The sequence below is a fragment of the Periplaneta americana genome, chromosome 1, assembly GCF_040183065.1.
Source record: "Periplaneta americana isolate PAMFEO1 chromosome 1, P.americana_PAMFEO1_priV1, whole genome shotgun sequence".
In the NCBI taxonomy this organism is placed as follows: Eukaryota; Metazoa; Arthropoda; class Insecta; order Blattodea; family Blattidae; genus Periplaneta; species Periplaneta americana.
The window spans coordinates 187,162,958-187,179,839 of NC_091117.1; the positions used below are offsets into that span (position 1 = coordinate 187,162,958).

The 16,882-nt window shown below is 35.0% G+C and overlaps 1 protein-coding gene across 1 annotated transcript; it reads left to right on the forward strand.

Annotated features, from left to right (window-relative positions):
- Positions 1–6,389: 6,389 nt before the first annotated feature.
- On the forward strand, positions 6,390–14,391 carry LOC138709481 (uncharacterized). Its single transcript, XM_069840276.1, has 2 exons — positions 6,390–8,698; positions 13,386–14,391. The coding sequence occupies exons 1-2, from the start codon at positions 6,403–6,405 to the stop codon at positions 13,772–13,774; spliced, it is 2,685 nt and encodes an 894-aa protein (XP_069696377.1). The 5' UTR covers positions 6,390–6,402; the 3' UTR covers positions 13,775–14,391.
- Positions 14,392–16,882: the final 2,491 nt, after the last annotated feature.

The following is a 16,882-nucleotide window of genomic DNA, read 5'->3' on the forward strand; positions in this document are numbered from 1 at the left end:
AGCAAGCTAAACAAATTAAGAGTACTGTATTAAGGGTTTTGTTAAAAACTTTAATTAACATAATGTCTCAAATCATTCGTTTGCAATAAAAAATGAAGAAAAAATGGATACATGTACCATTATCAAGAAGTAGATATAGTAATAAATTGAGTGGAGAAAGAAAAACTTTGCTAAAAGATGGACGAAGACAACATTCGTATGAGGCAGATCCTGTTACAGTTTAACTTCTACAGGTCACTGCAATGCTAAGAGAAAGGGCTGCAGAAAGGCCACATGAAGGACCATTCAAAATTGTAAGAGAGGCCATCAGACAAATTGAAATTTTGATGAGGTTTCCTGAAAGAAATAGCCTGAAGAGAAGTGTAATTAACGAACAGAGTAGAACTCGAAATGTATCGATAAAGACGTAATCAAACTAGCTGATTCCATTAAAATTACAAATGTGACAGGCAGACATGTTCAAGGAAGCAGAAGAGCTGTTCCCCCGAAGTACCAAGACCAGTATCCAGTCCACTTATCCGTAGGGCTAGACAATTAGATGAAAAGGCAAGATGGAAGCCAGAACTTGCAAAAAAATTGAGACAAAGTTCTGCACCTGGATGTAAGTAGTACGTGTGTATATATGTAGTGTATGTTAAACAGTGATGTTTATAAGGATCTTGTTGAAATAGTGTTTTTGAATGTATTATAAAATAGTAGATAGTAACATAATAATTTCAATTATCTAACTAGTTTTTGCAGAATTTTCCAATGCACTGTACACTAAATACCCAAAGAATATAACATGGATTGAATACAATTTCAATTATCTAACACTTTGCTTTCTTTACTGTCCCCTTTTGGTTGTATTAGGAGGTGGTGTAAAATTGTCTCATCTTGCTGTTGACTCCAATATGAATTTTCAGTGGAAGATGGGAAAAATAAAAATTTAAATCGTTTATTTTATATTTAGTGGTTTTAGAAGGGAAGGGGGTAAGAACGTAATTATATTTTCCGCCATTTGGTGCTCTGCTAGATGCGTGAAGTAATTATTTATTCCTTCCACCACTTGGTGTCCTTCTATATGCATGGAGTAATTACAGTGGCGGCCAGTGACCGAAATCCTCGGTGAGACCTGATGTAACTAGTTTAAGTAGTCAATTTCATTTTTGTTTTTGTTTTCCGATAAGCTACTATAGTATAATATATAATAAGTTTTTAATTAACCACCTATGCTTATCTTTTATACAATTATGAATTTTTACATGAATTAGTCTATCACATTAACGTTTTCGATACTTATTTGTATCATCATCAGATGTATGTACATGATAGTGATTAAAAACCTAGCCGATTGGCGTGTGTATCGTGAACTTCCGTACTATGTATGTATGCATAATGTACTTGTTCATGGTTTCTATTATAATATACTATTAACTAATAACACTAAAACTCTTTTAAAATCTAAAATCAATGTCTAAAATATGATTATTTTTGAAACATATTTAAGGGAAAAGGATGGTATTTTTTGGTGAAAAATGAGTAAATTTTCAAAAAACAATTTTTTTCCTTAAAATACTCTGTGACATGTGTAGAATACATTGTATAATATTTTGTGGGTATTTGTGCCCTTATCGGATGTTGAGACGCCATTTTTAAACTTCCTGCGCTCTGGATTTTTAAATCACACCACCCTTTGTTTGTTGTTTCCGGAACCTCATTTTTTTTCAAAACCAAATTTTTCTTTAAAATACCCTGTTATGTGTGTGGAATACATTGTATAACATTTTGTGGGTATCTGTGCCCTTATTGGATGTTGAGACGCCATTTTTAAACTTCCTGCGCTCTGGATTTTTAAATCACACCACCCTTTGTTTGTTGTTTCCGGAACCTCATTTTTTTTCAAAACCAAATTTTTCTTTAAAATACCCTGTTATGTGTGTGGAATACATTGTATAACATTTTGTGGGTATCTGTGCCCTTATTGGATGTTGAGACGCCATTTTTAAAGTTCCTGCGCTCTGGATTATTAAATCACACCCCCTTCGATTGCTGTTTCTGGAACTTTATTTTTTTGCTACATTGCCAGAGAAAAATCGATATAATTTTTTAACTATTAAAGATATATGAATGAAATTTAGAATATACATTCTCTAGACTACTAGGAAACTTTTCTATTTAACGGAATTTTCCTAATTGCTTGATAATTTCAAAAATAAGTCTCTCTGTTTGCAAGAAAGAAAATTTAAAAAATGTTATTAAATTTTAATTGTTTATTTTACAAATGTAAGAACTAATATCAAAATTCTGTTAGACAGTTTGTAGAGCGTGCTTTTACAAATAAATTATAACAAAGTGTTTGAATTTATCTTTAAAAATGGCTTAGATATATCGAGTTTAGTAAAATCCTGCATTGAGTACATTTTTTTTTTTCAACTCTGGCTCCCAAATAATTTTTTCAAAATATTTATATTTGGTTGAGTTGCTATAGCCATGAGTTCTCTACATACAACAAATTAATATTTTACACCAAATAGGAAAAAAGTTTTAAAAAGTACCGTCCTCTCCCCTTAAAATACATAACTGTATAAAAAATAAGCATAAGTGGTTAATTAAAAACTTATTATATATTATACTAAATGAAGTAGGCTACCTCCTATACAAAATGTTTATTATTGACGATACTTTATGATGATTGTCATTACTATATTATTATTATTATTATTATTATTATTATTATTATTATTATTATTATTATTATTATTATTATTATTATTATTGTTGTTGTTGTTGTTGTTGAAAAGTAATCTATACTAATAATAAATCTGTAGCCGAAATTTTTCTGGTAATTTTCGATTTTCCAAAAATAATTGGTCCTAACATATATAATTAACCACCCTGAAACCGAAAATCGCATTTTTGAAATTTTTGTTTGTATGTCTGTCTGTATGTTTGTTACCTTTTCACGCGATAATGGCTGAACCGATTTATATGAAAATTGGAATATAAATTAAGTTCGTTGTAACTTAGATTTTAGGCTATATGGCATTCAAAATACTTTATTTAAAAGGGGGGTTATAAGGGGGACTGAATTAAATAAATCGAAATATCTCGCTTATTATTGATTTTTGTGAAAAATGTTACATAACAAAAGTTTCTTTAAAAATGATTTCCGATAAGTTTTATTCTTTACAAAATTTTGATAGGACTGATATTTAATGAGATAAATGAGTTTTAAAATTAAAATAACGCCATCTAAGACGGTGCAATGAATTAAGAACAAATGACTTCGTCTGTAAGGGGCCTTGGACAACAACAATCGAAACAGAGGCCTTAGACATCAACAATCGAAAGCTATTAAATATAGCCTACAGAGAATGTTTCTGTGTTTTTATGAAGTAATATCAGAAGCTAAATTAACCGATTTGTATATTAATTATTATTTCACCATTGGAAAGTGTAGTTTCTCTAGATGGACATAATGCTATAATGTTATTACAGTAACGTCTGAGTAAATCGAGGGCAGGTAAGATTAAAATAGCTTCTTACGCACAGAAAATTTGATAGGCTATTTTGTACATTCGTTTTCTGTATTTCTTAAAATAATATTTATGTACACTCATTTTAATCTCAGAGAATTAACGAATAACGAGAGTGTATTGATTTAGTATGCAGTAATAGTACGTTAGCTTAGCAATCCATTATTTTATAATTCAAATTTTAACTATGCTCAATTGAATCGTGTTAAAATACATAAAATATATATGCAATAAATGCAATGCAAAAAAAATTGGGTAATGAGCGAAGCAGATTATCTTGCGCTGTTGTAAAAGTTGTTCCCTGGATCAAACGTCCTATTTTAATTATGTAATTACTTTATATTTTTTTCTAACAGGTGCAGCGGAGCACACGGGTACGGCTAGTGAAAAGTAATAACATGTCACTCACCAAATAGGTTGCTATACTGTGAGTTTGTTTCAGTGACTGTTTAATTTTTATAAAGCAACGCATATTATACTCAAATGAAGAAGTATGTGCTGAAATTCCCATGAAAATATTTTTCAGATCGCTTAAGCTGTCAGTAGACCACACTGTTCTCTCTCTCTCTTTTTCTTTTGACAGCAACAAGCACGATCAACAGAAAAGTTTATTTCGCACCACATTACCAAAGACCCATTTATGTTGCAAACATCAGGATGCATTGAAAGCTCGTGTTTCAAGATTATCTTCCCTCCTTTCAATATTATTTCCACTCGAAAAGGATACTCTAACAATGAATTTATTACAATTATCATTATTTCTCGCATCTCTTTCGATTCATATTTTCCCGAAACACATAACCACACTGGACCACGAGACATTCATCACTGTTATTCTGACCCTGTCCAGCATTGACAAAAGACCGGGTTCTGAATGAGAGAAGTGAATGCTGAAGGATGGGTGAATACCTGCTAGGCCACGAGGCCACAAGAAATGTGCCTAAGTTTCAGCTTTCCGAGTGCAACCTTAAAACCCGCGGAAACATAAGAAATGCAGAAGCCAGACCCAGCCGGAACATTTCGGGCCTCAGGAAAAAATTTTACTCCAAGACAAGTCTATATAGGCCTACTCACAAAATTTTATAATACTTCTACAACTCTTTATGCTTCATTCAGATAACTAATATCATATCGTCACCTGAATCCAAGAACTAGGTAACTCAATTTTTCCAATTTTGAGATATTGGCTATTTACTTATCTATTGCACTATGTTTCTCGTTTTCTTTTACCTTTTTGTTCCATTGAAAAATAGATGTTGCTGGTATTCTTCGGCCAGTTACCTAGTTCTTGCATTACATTCTGTGAGATTTTTGCTATGCTATAACAGAGATATCTAAAAAACGTAAATTTCGAGTTACCTAGTTCTTGCATTCAGGTGACGATATGTTATATACTACTAAAAACACTAAATTTTTAGTTTAAGGAAGCCAAGTGACTGAGGCCCGGTCTCACTTACCTCAGCTAATCAGCCGCCACTGAGTAATTAGTTACTCAGGCAAAAACATGTGGCAGCAAGATCAATTTCTATATTAGCACCTCTAGTGTTTGAAACGGGAAAGTCAATAACTTTCGCATCTTATTATATTCATAAATGTCTCGTATTTTATTTCTTAAGCATTTATAAAAATGAGATATTTTAACATTTAGTAGTACTACTGGATTATTAATTTTTAAATCTTAAATTCAGGCAGGAGAGGGGCAATTGCCCTATCCTACACCCCCTCTATTGAGGCCTCTGGGAGAGCAACTAGTTCCTAGTATGTGAATATTTATTGATATTAGTTTACAAAAGTGCAAAATTTAATAATTTAACAAAAAGATCTATATATTATTTTAATGTACCGAAGTACATATGATATTTCCATGCAGATATTCTGCGTAATCATACGATGAAAGAGTAATGGAACGGAGAAAAATTCTCTCCGGCGACGGGATTTGAACCCAGGTTTTCAGCTCCACGTGCTGATGCTTTATCCACTAAGCCACACTGGATACCCACCCCGGCGTCGGACAGAATCGTCTCAGTTTAAGTTCATCATATGATGACGCAGAATATCTGCATGGAAATATCATATGTACTTCAGTACATTAAAATAATATATATGATATGCGTAAATCACTTCGTGATTTAAGACGGCGCTTATTCCATCGGATCCCGGCCAACTAGTCACTCATAACGAGTGCACCTCAGCACATGTGTGGACTTCAGTCCTATGTTCATAGACATCTATGACGTAGTGCAGAGGGCGGCCACTAGAGGGAACCCAAGAGTTGGAACTTAAACTGAGACGATTCTGTCCGGCGCCGGGGTGGGTATCCTGTGTGGCTTAGTGGATAAAGTATCAGCACGTAGAGCTGAAAACCCGGGTTCAAATCCCGTCGCCGGAGATAATTTTTCTCCATTCCATTACTCTTTTATTGTAAAAAGATCTATATACAAAAGTAGTTATACATAATAAATATACAATTTCCTAAACTAATTAATTTATCGCAAATCTCAATAATTTATTGGTTCAAACTTGCACTTACTGGTGCATGTTTAAACTAATCGTAATAACTATTAAGACTTTAAACCTTATTTTTCACAATTTACTACCATGAATATTTTTAATACTTTTTTAATTTTAACTGTACAATAAACAAGTGTAAATCAATCTTTCCTGTTGCTCTGTTTATCCAGTATTTATGTTTAATTTTTAGGTCTTATTTTACATTAACTTATTATTTCAAATAGGTGAGCAGATGTCGACATACTGTAAGTCATGAGCCTGAAATAGCTGAATCGGTACATTCCATATGTAAGTTAATCTTTACTCTTGCAATAAGGAGAGCAACTAATTAAGCAATGCTAATGTTACTTGTAGGACACGTCGACGTCGGAAAATGCGCAGCCTGAGACCAGACACAGAGCGTCAGAAAATCGAGATACGAAAAGAGACAGAGAAGATTAGAGAGATGAAGGTACGACTGAGCCATCTGGAGCAGCAGGCCCAAAGAAATGCTGGCAATGTGTCTCAGTCCAACAATGTCGATGTGAAAGTTAAAAGTATACCAGCTGGCAAGATGGAGGGTGAGGTTCAATACATAGACCTCCCTACAAAGGAAGAGCCCAATCTTAAGGAACTCGTGTCTCAGCAGCACAGAGAAGTAATGTGTGGCATAAAAACGCTGGAAGCTCACATCAACCGCATGCAGCAGAAACTCTTCTGTGCCAAGGTGCCCCAAGAGAAAAAGACGGGCTCCAAAGACGTTATATCAAAAAAGGGGCTTACGTACTATCTCCAACTACAGTTTCCAAATCTGATAAAGCTGTCGACTCTAAAACGCAAAGAGACTAAAGGTAGGAGTGATTCCACAAAACAAACATTAAAGAACATTGAAATAAAAGATCTTTTCAACAGAAGTTCCCATATCCCGAAATCTGTAAAACATGAATTGGACTTCGAGAATTCTAAACATGTTAAACATCATCAAAACTTTCAAGCATCCAAGACTCACGAGCAAAAACTGGATTCCCAAGCTCCTGATCATGACCTTGAAACTTCTGAGCCTGTGCAATCTGTATGCCAGAATATGTTTCGTTCTATGGAACTTAATTCAGATATAATTTCTTCTGATTCTGTAAAATTTCGAAAAATTTCAAATTCTTCTAAATCTACAGAGCTTGATTTCGCAAAATATGTGAATTTAGTAAAAAGCAATGTGGTAGTAAAACCAGAAATAAGCGTAAAAATCAATGAAGGAAAACCGACCAGGCTTGTACAAAATGTAAGAACAAAATCACACACTCCTGATGAACATAATGGAACACCACAGCTTTCTAAACAAACTTCGTATGATGATGAAACAGAGATAACCACGGCCATTACACAATCACAACCACTGAAAACTAAAGTTAAAAATTTGCAACCTGAGATAGGATTCCAATCAATGACAAACCAAGTTTCTGTAGTGAATGTTGAGACAAAGACGATGCCAGTGAAATCTGAAGACCATAATATGCAACTTGGAATAAAGATGCAACAATTGGAGAATGAAAATAATTTTCTGCAGTCCGAAATAAAACCAAAGCTGCTAAAACAAGATTTTCCTTTGGAAAATAAATCGCAGGCTTTGAAACAAAATTATTATTTCTCACAATCTGAATTAAAACCACAGGAAATAAAAAAAGATAATTTGTTTCAACATCCTGATGTAAGGCTAAAATATAAAAGAATTCCTCCATGTTCCGAGATAAAATCACTTAACATTGATACAAAACCACTGCCATTGCAGTATGCAATTTTTGAGGTTCAACCAGAAATAAAATCACAGAAACAAAACACAGAAGAATATATCATAAAGCCTGGAAGACAACTGAAAGGAATATACAATTTTTGTGGTGTATTTTGCCCAAATGAGCTAGATCACATCACAAAACTTATGTCTCTAAACGCACTACCAGTACAATGTTGTTGCAATACATACACAAATCAGACACCAGAGATCAGTGTTTTAAACGTGGAAACATATAGCCAATACGAAGAAAGTAAAAATGGAAGAGGAAATCATATACTAGATGAAAGCAAAGAGGATGCAAAGAAAGGAAACTATCAGGATGGGCACAGTGACGAATTTAAATTGGATTTTGATAAAAAAGTTGAAAATGTTGGCAAAATGGCAGTTGTTAGTGCTGGAAAAAGCTGGGAAAGTGAAACAGGCGTGAAAAGACAGCTACAAGATGATAAACATATCCAAGTAAAAGAAAGGATGTTTGGGAATCAACATAAAAATGAAACAGGAGAGAGAAAACAGAGAACCAGATATAAATTTGATATAATCCAGAAACAGCAGAGCAGTTGTTACAAATCCGAAGCCGTGAAGGAAGGGAACTGTAAATCAAAGATAAAGGCATGTTGTGATACGAATGAGAAGAGAAAGAGGTTAGGAGTGCCCCAGATGTTAGAGAAGGCGAAATCCCCTCTGGATCGCATGCCTCCGAAGAATGACAATATTCTCACAATGAAGACTCCAATGTCTGTACGCAAGTCTAAATCTTTAATAGATAATACACTAATGTACTGGGATGGCAAACAGATTCCTGTGGATGCAGATCCCAAAACCAACAAGCAAAAACCCCTTGAAGGGTCTGTTGCACTTATTCCAGCCAAAAACAATGTCTTCAAATTTAAGGGAAAAGGTTAGTTTCAAAAATGAATTTTCTTATGGATTTTTGTAGAACTTAATTTTGCCAAACTTCACTGAAGACCTCAGTGATGAACACAGAATGCAGCCCACAATAATTTTGTTGAGAATCTACACACAGTAACGAATTGCATGTATTTTCCTAATACCCGGTACTCGTTACTTATGTCAATGTTGGCCTAACCGCCTAACTAATGTGATTGTCATGGTAACGTATGATGTGATAATACTATTTTTGTGATGACGGATTGGTTACACAGATACAGGTTAGGGGGCAGAGCCCCCTAAAGCAAGAAAGAACACATCATAAAATGTAACTCGTACCTTCAACCCAAAGGTGATGGACCGGTTTATTAGGCTACTATAAATTAATTGTATAAGGGTTTGGGGAGCCCCCTAAATCAAGAAAGAACACATTATAAAATGTAACTCGTACCTTCAACTCAAATGTGATGGATCGGTTAATTACTATAAATTAATTGCATGAAGGTTTGGGGGCCAAGTCCCCAAGAGGGGTTTTAGGGAGCGGAGCCCCCTAAAGCAAGAAAGAACACATCATAAAATATAAGTCGGGGTGTCGGGCACTGAAAAGTGCCTTTTGGAAAGCATGGTGATGCGCATTTGACAAACACAGTGTAAGTACTTGCTAATAATCCCTTTTTATTTGTCATTTACGTAAAAATGATGAGCCAAAAAATAATAATAATTTCGTACTCACTCCATTTCCTATATTCACATTTCTTTTTCAGTGATTTATTAAAGAATGTACCGGTATTTAAAAGACTAATAATTTAGAAACATGTTACATAAATCACCCTTGTGCCGAAAGAGAATGCTCCCTGGACCAAATTGTCGTATTTTGCAGTGGTCGTCAGTACTCGCTGAAATGGGTAATAATATAATATAATTAAGTTGTACGTAGCAAGATCGATTATTCAATTGATAGGATATTTTATGAGGTTGTCACAACTGAGATCTCTATTGTCAATTGCTTTTATATGTCAGAGCAACAAGTTATACTAAATATGTTTAGGATTGGGCCACTATGTAAACATAAAAACGACCTATGTAACGAGTACCGGGTACTAGAAAATTACCAAAAAAAAATACCATAATGTAGTTCCAGAAAAAAGAAGTGTGCAGCCTAATTTTACCCAAGTTCCAGATACAACGCATTGATACGTGCAGTAAATATGAGTACTTGTATGTATGCTACTTGTGGACAGTCTTACGAAACTAGTTACCTACATACAAGAGGACTGCCATCTTTTTTCTGGTACTGTACGTAATATGAAAATTTATGAGTTCTTTCACAACGTATAAGAGCAGTTAAGTAACTGAGAGTTAACTGAGGTGTACCAGAAATCGGGCATGAAAGTTCTAGGCATAACTTGACAACATTTCCCTAATATGTAACAAGCCCTAAACCTGCAGAGACATCTTGTATACAAATACCTGAAATTTCAAGGCTAATGCAATAAAATAAATAGCCATTTCCTTACACCAATATATCATCATCATCATCATCATCATCATCATCTACAAGCAGGAATGAGGCTCTATAGCCCGTTTCATTTCCTTTCAAAATTGATCTCGCCATCTCTTCTTGAAGCTTCCAAGTGATTTTCTTCCTTTTAGTTCATACTCTGAACCAATTTTTGTGATTTGTGTTCTTGGCATTCCATTTAGTACAATATTGTTTCAATTGAACTTTTTATTTTTAATTTCTTCCTCATACCATCATTTTCTCTTCTTATAATAATTAGTGTATAGTCTGTAACATATTTTAACAACTTCATTTCACTAACTACAATTCTTTGATCTTGATCTTTTCTGTGTTCTGCTCTCACTTACTTACTTACTTACAAATGGCTCTTAAGGAACCCGCAGGTTCATTGCCGTCCTCACATAAGCCCGCCATCGGTCCCTATCCTGTGCAAGATTAATCCACTCTCCATCATCATATCCCACCTCTCTCAAATCCATTTTAATATTATCCTCCCATCTACGTCTCGGCCTCACCAAGTCTTTTTCCCTTCGGTCTCCCAACTAACACTCTATATGCATTTCTGGATTCGTCCATACGTGCTATATGCCCTGCCCATCTAAAACGTCTGAAATTAATGTTTCTAATTATGTCAGGTGAAGAATACAATGCGTGCAGTTCTGCGTTGTGTAACTTTCTCCATTCTCCTATAACTTCATCCCTCTTAGCCCCATATATTTTCCTAAGAACCTTATTCTCAAACACCCTTAATCTCTGTTCCTCTCTCAAAGTGAGAGTCCAAGTTTCACAGCCATACAGAACAACCGGTAATATAACTGTTTTATAAATTCTAACTTTCAAATTTTTTGACAGCAGACTGGATGATAAAAGCTTCTCAACCGAATAATAACAGGCATTTCCCATATTTATTCTGCGTTTAATTTCCTCCCGAGTGTCATTTATATTTTACTGTTGCTCCAAGATATTTGAATTTTTCCACCTCTTCGAAAGATAAATCTCCAATTTTTATGTTTCCATTTCGTACAATATTCTGGTCACGAGACATGATCATATACTTTGTCTTTTCGGGATTTACTTCCAAACCTATGGCTTTACTTGCTTCAAGTAAAATTTCCGTGTTTTCCCTAATCGTTTGTGGGTTTTCTCCTAACATATTCACGTCATCCGCATAGACAAGAAACTGATGTAACCCGTTCAATTCCAAACCCTGTCTGTTATCCAGAACTTTCCTAATGGCATATTCTGAAGCAAAGTCAAAAAGTAGAGGTGATAATGCATCTCCTTGCTTTACCATAAAAAATTAATGTTTTAATAATGTTTATTTTCAGAATGGCTTTCCTGATGCTCAGTGAACTGTTCCTTCGACAAGGAAAATGGTCGCTATCCTGTAGCGTGAATTTGTCTAAGTGTCATTCGGGTTCAAGCGACATTCACACGGGCAAATATTAAGCATCAAGATCCGAGGATGAAACAACATATTCCTTACAAAGCCTTTATGGCTTAGCGAAAGAGTTCTTTCTTCTCGTTACAAAGACCGGGCTTCGAATCTTTGTAAAATGTACGTGTATAAACACAACGCATACAATGATTTCCAAGCTATTCCAACGTGGAACTTAGTTTCTGAACAACGACCAATTTCCGTGTCAAAGGGTGTACCGCATTTTAATTTCAATCTCTGAATTTTCTTTATAAGTAATTTTGCACCTTAAATAACATTTCACTGTAATAGAAAGGGAACAGGTATAAATAATTGATTAAATGGCGATCTTACTCGTGTTAATTGTGTAAGCATGTGCGGCTTACAGCTGTTTCGATGCTTCTTCACACCATCCTCAAAGCCTACTAGATCTCGGCGTCATCTCGAACTTCGCTGCCTGTTGTGTGGGTGTGTTCGATTGTTGAAAAGTGTTGAAATGTAGTGTCAAATAGTGTGTGTGTTCTGAAATTGATCTGTGTGTTGAGAATTTGATCAGGGTGTGTTTGTATATTTCATATTGTTCTAGTATGTTGAGTTTTGGTTTTGGGTTGTATGTGTAGGATTTCCATGTCTGTATTTATGTTATTGTATGTGTGGTTAGCATTAGTTAGGTATGTGTTCGGCATATGTAGATATATTGTGTCCTCTGGTTATTGCTTTAATGTGTTCTTTGTATCGAGTTTGGAATGATCTGTCTGTCTGTCCAATGTAGACACCAACGCAACTATTGCATGTGAGTTTGTATACACCTGTATGGTTGTATTTATTTGTTTGTGTTGTTTGTGTGTTGAGATGTCTTTGTATTGTGTTTTCTGTTCTGTATGCTATGTTGTAATTTCTGTTTTCTGAATGAGGATGCGATCTTGTGTGTGTTTTTGTTTTCGTATGTTAGTGTGATGTATTTCTTGTGTTCTTGTGTTTGTATTGTGTTTTGTGTGTTTTTGTATTTGTTGAGTTTTTGTTTTCTCTTCCTTATGATGTTGTCTTTTATGTTTGGGTTGTAACCATTTTCTTGTGCTATGTATTTGATTGTGTTCACTTCTTCAATGTAATGTTGTTGGCTCATGGGTATATTGAGTAATCTGTGTACCATTGTCCTGAATACAGCATGTTTGTGTTGTGTGGTGTGATTAGATGTGTTGTGTATGTGTGTGGTGGTGGTGGTTGTTGGTTTTCTATATATTTTGATGGTGTGTTTGTTGTCAACTTTTGTTATGGTGATGTCTAGGAAATTTATGGAGTTATTGTTTTCGAGTTCCAGTGTGTATTGGAGTTTTGGGTGTATTTTGTTTATGTATTGGTGTAGTTTGTGTATTTGTCTTTTGTTTCCTTTGTATAGTATGAGTATGTCGTCTACGTATCTGTGCCAGTATATTATGTTGTCTGCATATTTTTTGTGTTCATTGTTGAGTATGTATGTTTGTTCTATGTTGTGTAAAAATATCTCTGCTAGTATGCTAGATATGGGTGATCCCATTGGCAATCCTTCTGTTTCGGTGTAGTATTTGTTGTTGTGTGTGAAATAATTTTGCTTTGTTATGATGTCTGTGACATGGATAATTTCTTCGATGATTACACAATTAACACGAGTAAGATCGCCATTTAATCAATTATCTATATTCAAGTGTTAAAAGTAGTGTACGAAAGATTCAACATGGAGAAAGGGAATAATACATAATATTACTGTCCTATTAACAGACCTCAATCAACACTTACAACAATCTCCCGGTGAGAGGAATCGAACATTATGTCATCAGCAGTATGTTCCCATAGCAACAGCTAGCCCACTAGCAAAGAATGACGTGTCGTCTCACAGTCCATTGACGAACAACAACTCATTGCAAATGACGTACATAAATCCATGCATCAACAGTCTGGAAATTAATAACAGCATAATGAACCAGGACAATGCTGTTGAGACACAAACTGTGGTCTCCAAATATAACCTGGAGCACGTCCAGTGGAAAAGGCACAAGCTGAGGCATACAACGGATGTCAGACGTCGACTTGATAAACTGCAGCGTCAGTTGGGACTCGAGCCTGGTAGCTGGAGCACATGGAAACCCCAACCAAACCCTCAACTCTGATAATATAGTCAGATTCAAATGAAATGGAGGCCCGTGTAGTTTTGTATCTGTGTCAAATTGGAGAAGTGTGGTCTGTGTATAATTATGAAACTGAGTTTCGCCCAAATAAAATTAAAAAATTTACAAAGTAAATCAGTGACGCAATTATTTTACAATTAATTATAATACTTACTTACTTACTGGCTTTTAAGGAACCCGGAGGTTCATTGCCCCCTCACATAAGCCCGGCATTGGTCCCTATCCTGAGCAAGATCAATCCATTCTCTATCATCATATCCCACCTCCCTCAAATCCATTTTAATGTTATCTTCCCATCTACGTCTCGGCCTCCCTAAAGGTCTTTTTTCCTCCGGACTCCCAACTAACACTCTATATGCATTTCTGGATTCGCCTATACGTGCTACATGCCCTGCCCATCTCAAACGTCTGGATTTAATGTTCCTAATTATGTCAGGTGAAGAATACAATGCGTGCAGTTCTGTGTTGTGTAACTTTCTCCATTCTCCTGTAACTTCATCCCGCTTAGCCACAAATATTTTCCTAAGCACCTTATTCTCAAACACCCTTAATCTCTGACCCTCTCTCAAAGTGAGAGTCCAAGTTTCACAACCATAAAGAACAACCGGTAATATAACTGTTTTATAAATTCTAACTTTCAGATTTTTCAACAGCAGACTGGATGATAAAAGTTTCTGAATCAAATAATAACAGGCATTTCCCATATTTATTCTGTGTTTAATTTCCTCCCGAGTATCATTTATATTTGTTACTGTTGCTCCCAGATATTTCAACTTCTCGACCTCTTCAAAAGATAAATTTCCAATTTTTATGTTTCCACTTCGTACAATATTCTCGTCACGAGACATAATCATACACTTTGTCTTTTTGGGATTTACTTCCAAACCTATCTCTTTACTTGCTTCCAGTAAAATTCCCGTGCTTTCCCTAATAGTTTGTGGATTTCCTCCTAACATATTCACGTCATCCGCATAGACAAGCAGCTGATGTAACCCGTTCAATTCCAAACCCTCTCTGTTATCCTGGACTTTCCTAATGGCATAGGCTACTCTAGAGCAAAGTTAAAAAGTAAAGGTGATAGTGCATCTCCTTGCTTTAGCCCACAGTGAATTGGAAACACATCTGACAGAAACTGACCTATACGAACTCTGCTGTACGTTTCACTGAGACACATTTCAATTAATTGAACTAGTTTCTTGGGGATACCAAATTCAATAAGAATATCATATAAAACTTCTCTCTTAACCGAGTCATATGCCTTTTTGAAATCTATGAATAACTGATGTACTGTACCTTTATATTCCCATTTTTTCTCCATTATCTGTCGAATACAAAATATCTGGTCAATAGTTGATCTACGGGTATTACGCCTAAAACCACACTGATGATCCCCAATAATTTCATCTACATATGGAGTTAATCTTCTCAAAAGAATATAGGACAAAATTTTGTATGACATCAACAAAAGTGATATTCCTCGAAAGTTACTACAGTTAGTCTTGTCCCCCTTCTTAAAGATAGGTACGATTATGGATTCCTTCCATTGTTCTGGTACAAGTTCCTTTTCCCAAATAGCAAATACAAGCTTATAAATTTCGTTAGATAATGCGCTTCCACATTCTTGTATTAATTCTGCTGGAATTTGATCGATACCTGGAGACTTATAATTTTTCAAATTTTCTATTGCAATTTCGACTCCGGAAAGTGTGGATTCGGGTATAAATGGCTCAGCAGTTTGTATTTCAATTTCGTCCCGATCAATTAATTATAATAAGTAATAAATTTGTATATTTATAGACAAGAGAAGAGAAATTTCTACTATTCAAATTCTTTTCATTGTATAATATGTAAATCTATAAAAAATTGTATTTATTAGCATCGACTCTGCAGATTTTGACTGTGAACATGGACCCTGCAACTCCTAAGAACGGCACTGCCTGCGTGGGTATGTAAACTCCTAAGCAACTGATATTGAAGAACAGAAAAAGCAGATTAACTTCACAAAGTGCTCCTTCACGACCAGTAAGTCTGTGTTTGGTGTAGTGGCAAATGAATTACAGGACCAATTTTTGTTTCAGCAGACAATAAATTATCGGGACCATCACAAGATGGCTCCCCAAATACATGTTCCGTATGTTTTGTTTTATTACATTATCAACTCAACTATTATGTATATTTTATACAATAAAGTTTTCTTGGATGTAAAAAAAAAAAAAGCAGGCAATAAAGCTAATATGTCTATTACCCTGATTTTGCAGCCTATTTGTAATCAACTGACTGAAAAGGAGCTAATTTCAGCTTCTTTCAATAGAATTCTGTAACATCACATAGGGCCTATTGCCAATATTTCTTTAAGGACAATTCGTAATGTGTGAGTAGCAGTAGCAGTAGCAGTCGCAGTCGCAGTAGTAGTAGTAGTAGTAGTAGTAGTAGTAGTAGTAGTAGTAGTAGGGTTTAAAAAGGGCGCATCAGCTACTATGGCTATTTGTGCTCTTATCTAAAATTCTTCATAAAACAAAGGCACAAATAATATAATAATCAGAGTGCTAAAAGAGCTACAAAGTGTTGTCACGATAAAATGAGGTACACAAATGCAGTGTACACAAGGTGATTTGTATAGTATTCAAAACGAACAAATAAAATAATAAAACTAAGGCCACAGAGATAAATTGTGTATCACATTTCAAAAACAATAAAATTTTATAAAATATTCGGATGTATAAAGTCCGAAATGTCAACTATGTAAAATCAAATATAAAACAACAAATGAAACCTCTGGATGTAAAGGATCCTGAGGATAAGTAAAACGGGTCAATAAAAAACTAAATTGCCTTATCCAGTCCTGTATTCGATAAATATTTCAGAATTGCATTTGTACAATTAAAATCATTTCCAAGAGCGTCACGTAGAGTCGGCCGAATTCCATATTTCCGACAGACACGGTCATATTTTCTACAACGCAATAAAAAATGTTCTACCGTAAGTGAAACATGGCACATATCACACTCCGGCTGAGGCCCGCCACGTAGTGTCAGCCGAATTCCATATTGCCGGCGGACACGGTCATATTTTCTACAATGCAATAAAAAA

Coding starts and splice junctions, on each gene's coding strand:
- LOC138709481 (XM_069840276.1), top strand. CDS start 6,403: ATGCGCAGCCTGAGACCAGACACAGAGCGTCAGAAAATCGAGATACGA. Junction 8,699..13,385: donor CTTCAAATTTAAGGGAAAAG/GTTAGTTTCAAA, acceptor TCCTATTAACAG/ACCTCAATCAACACTTACAA.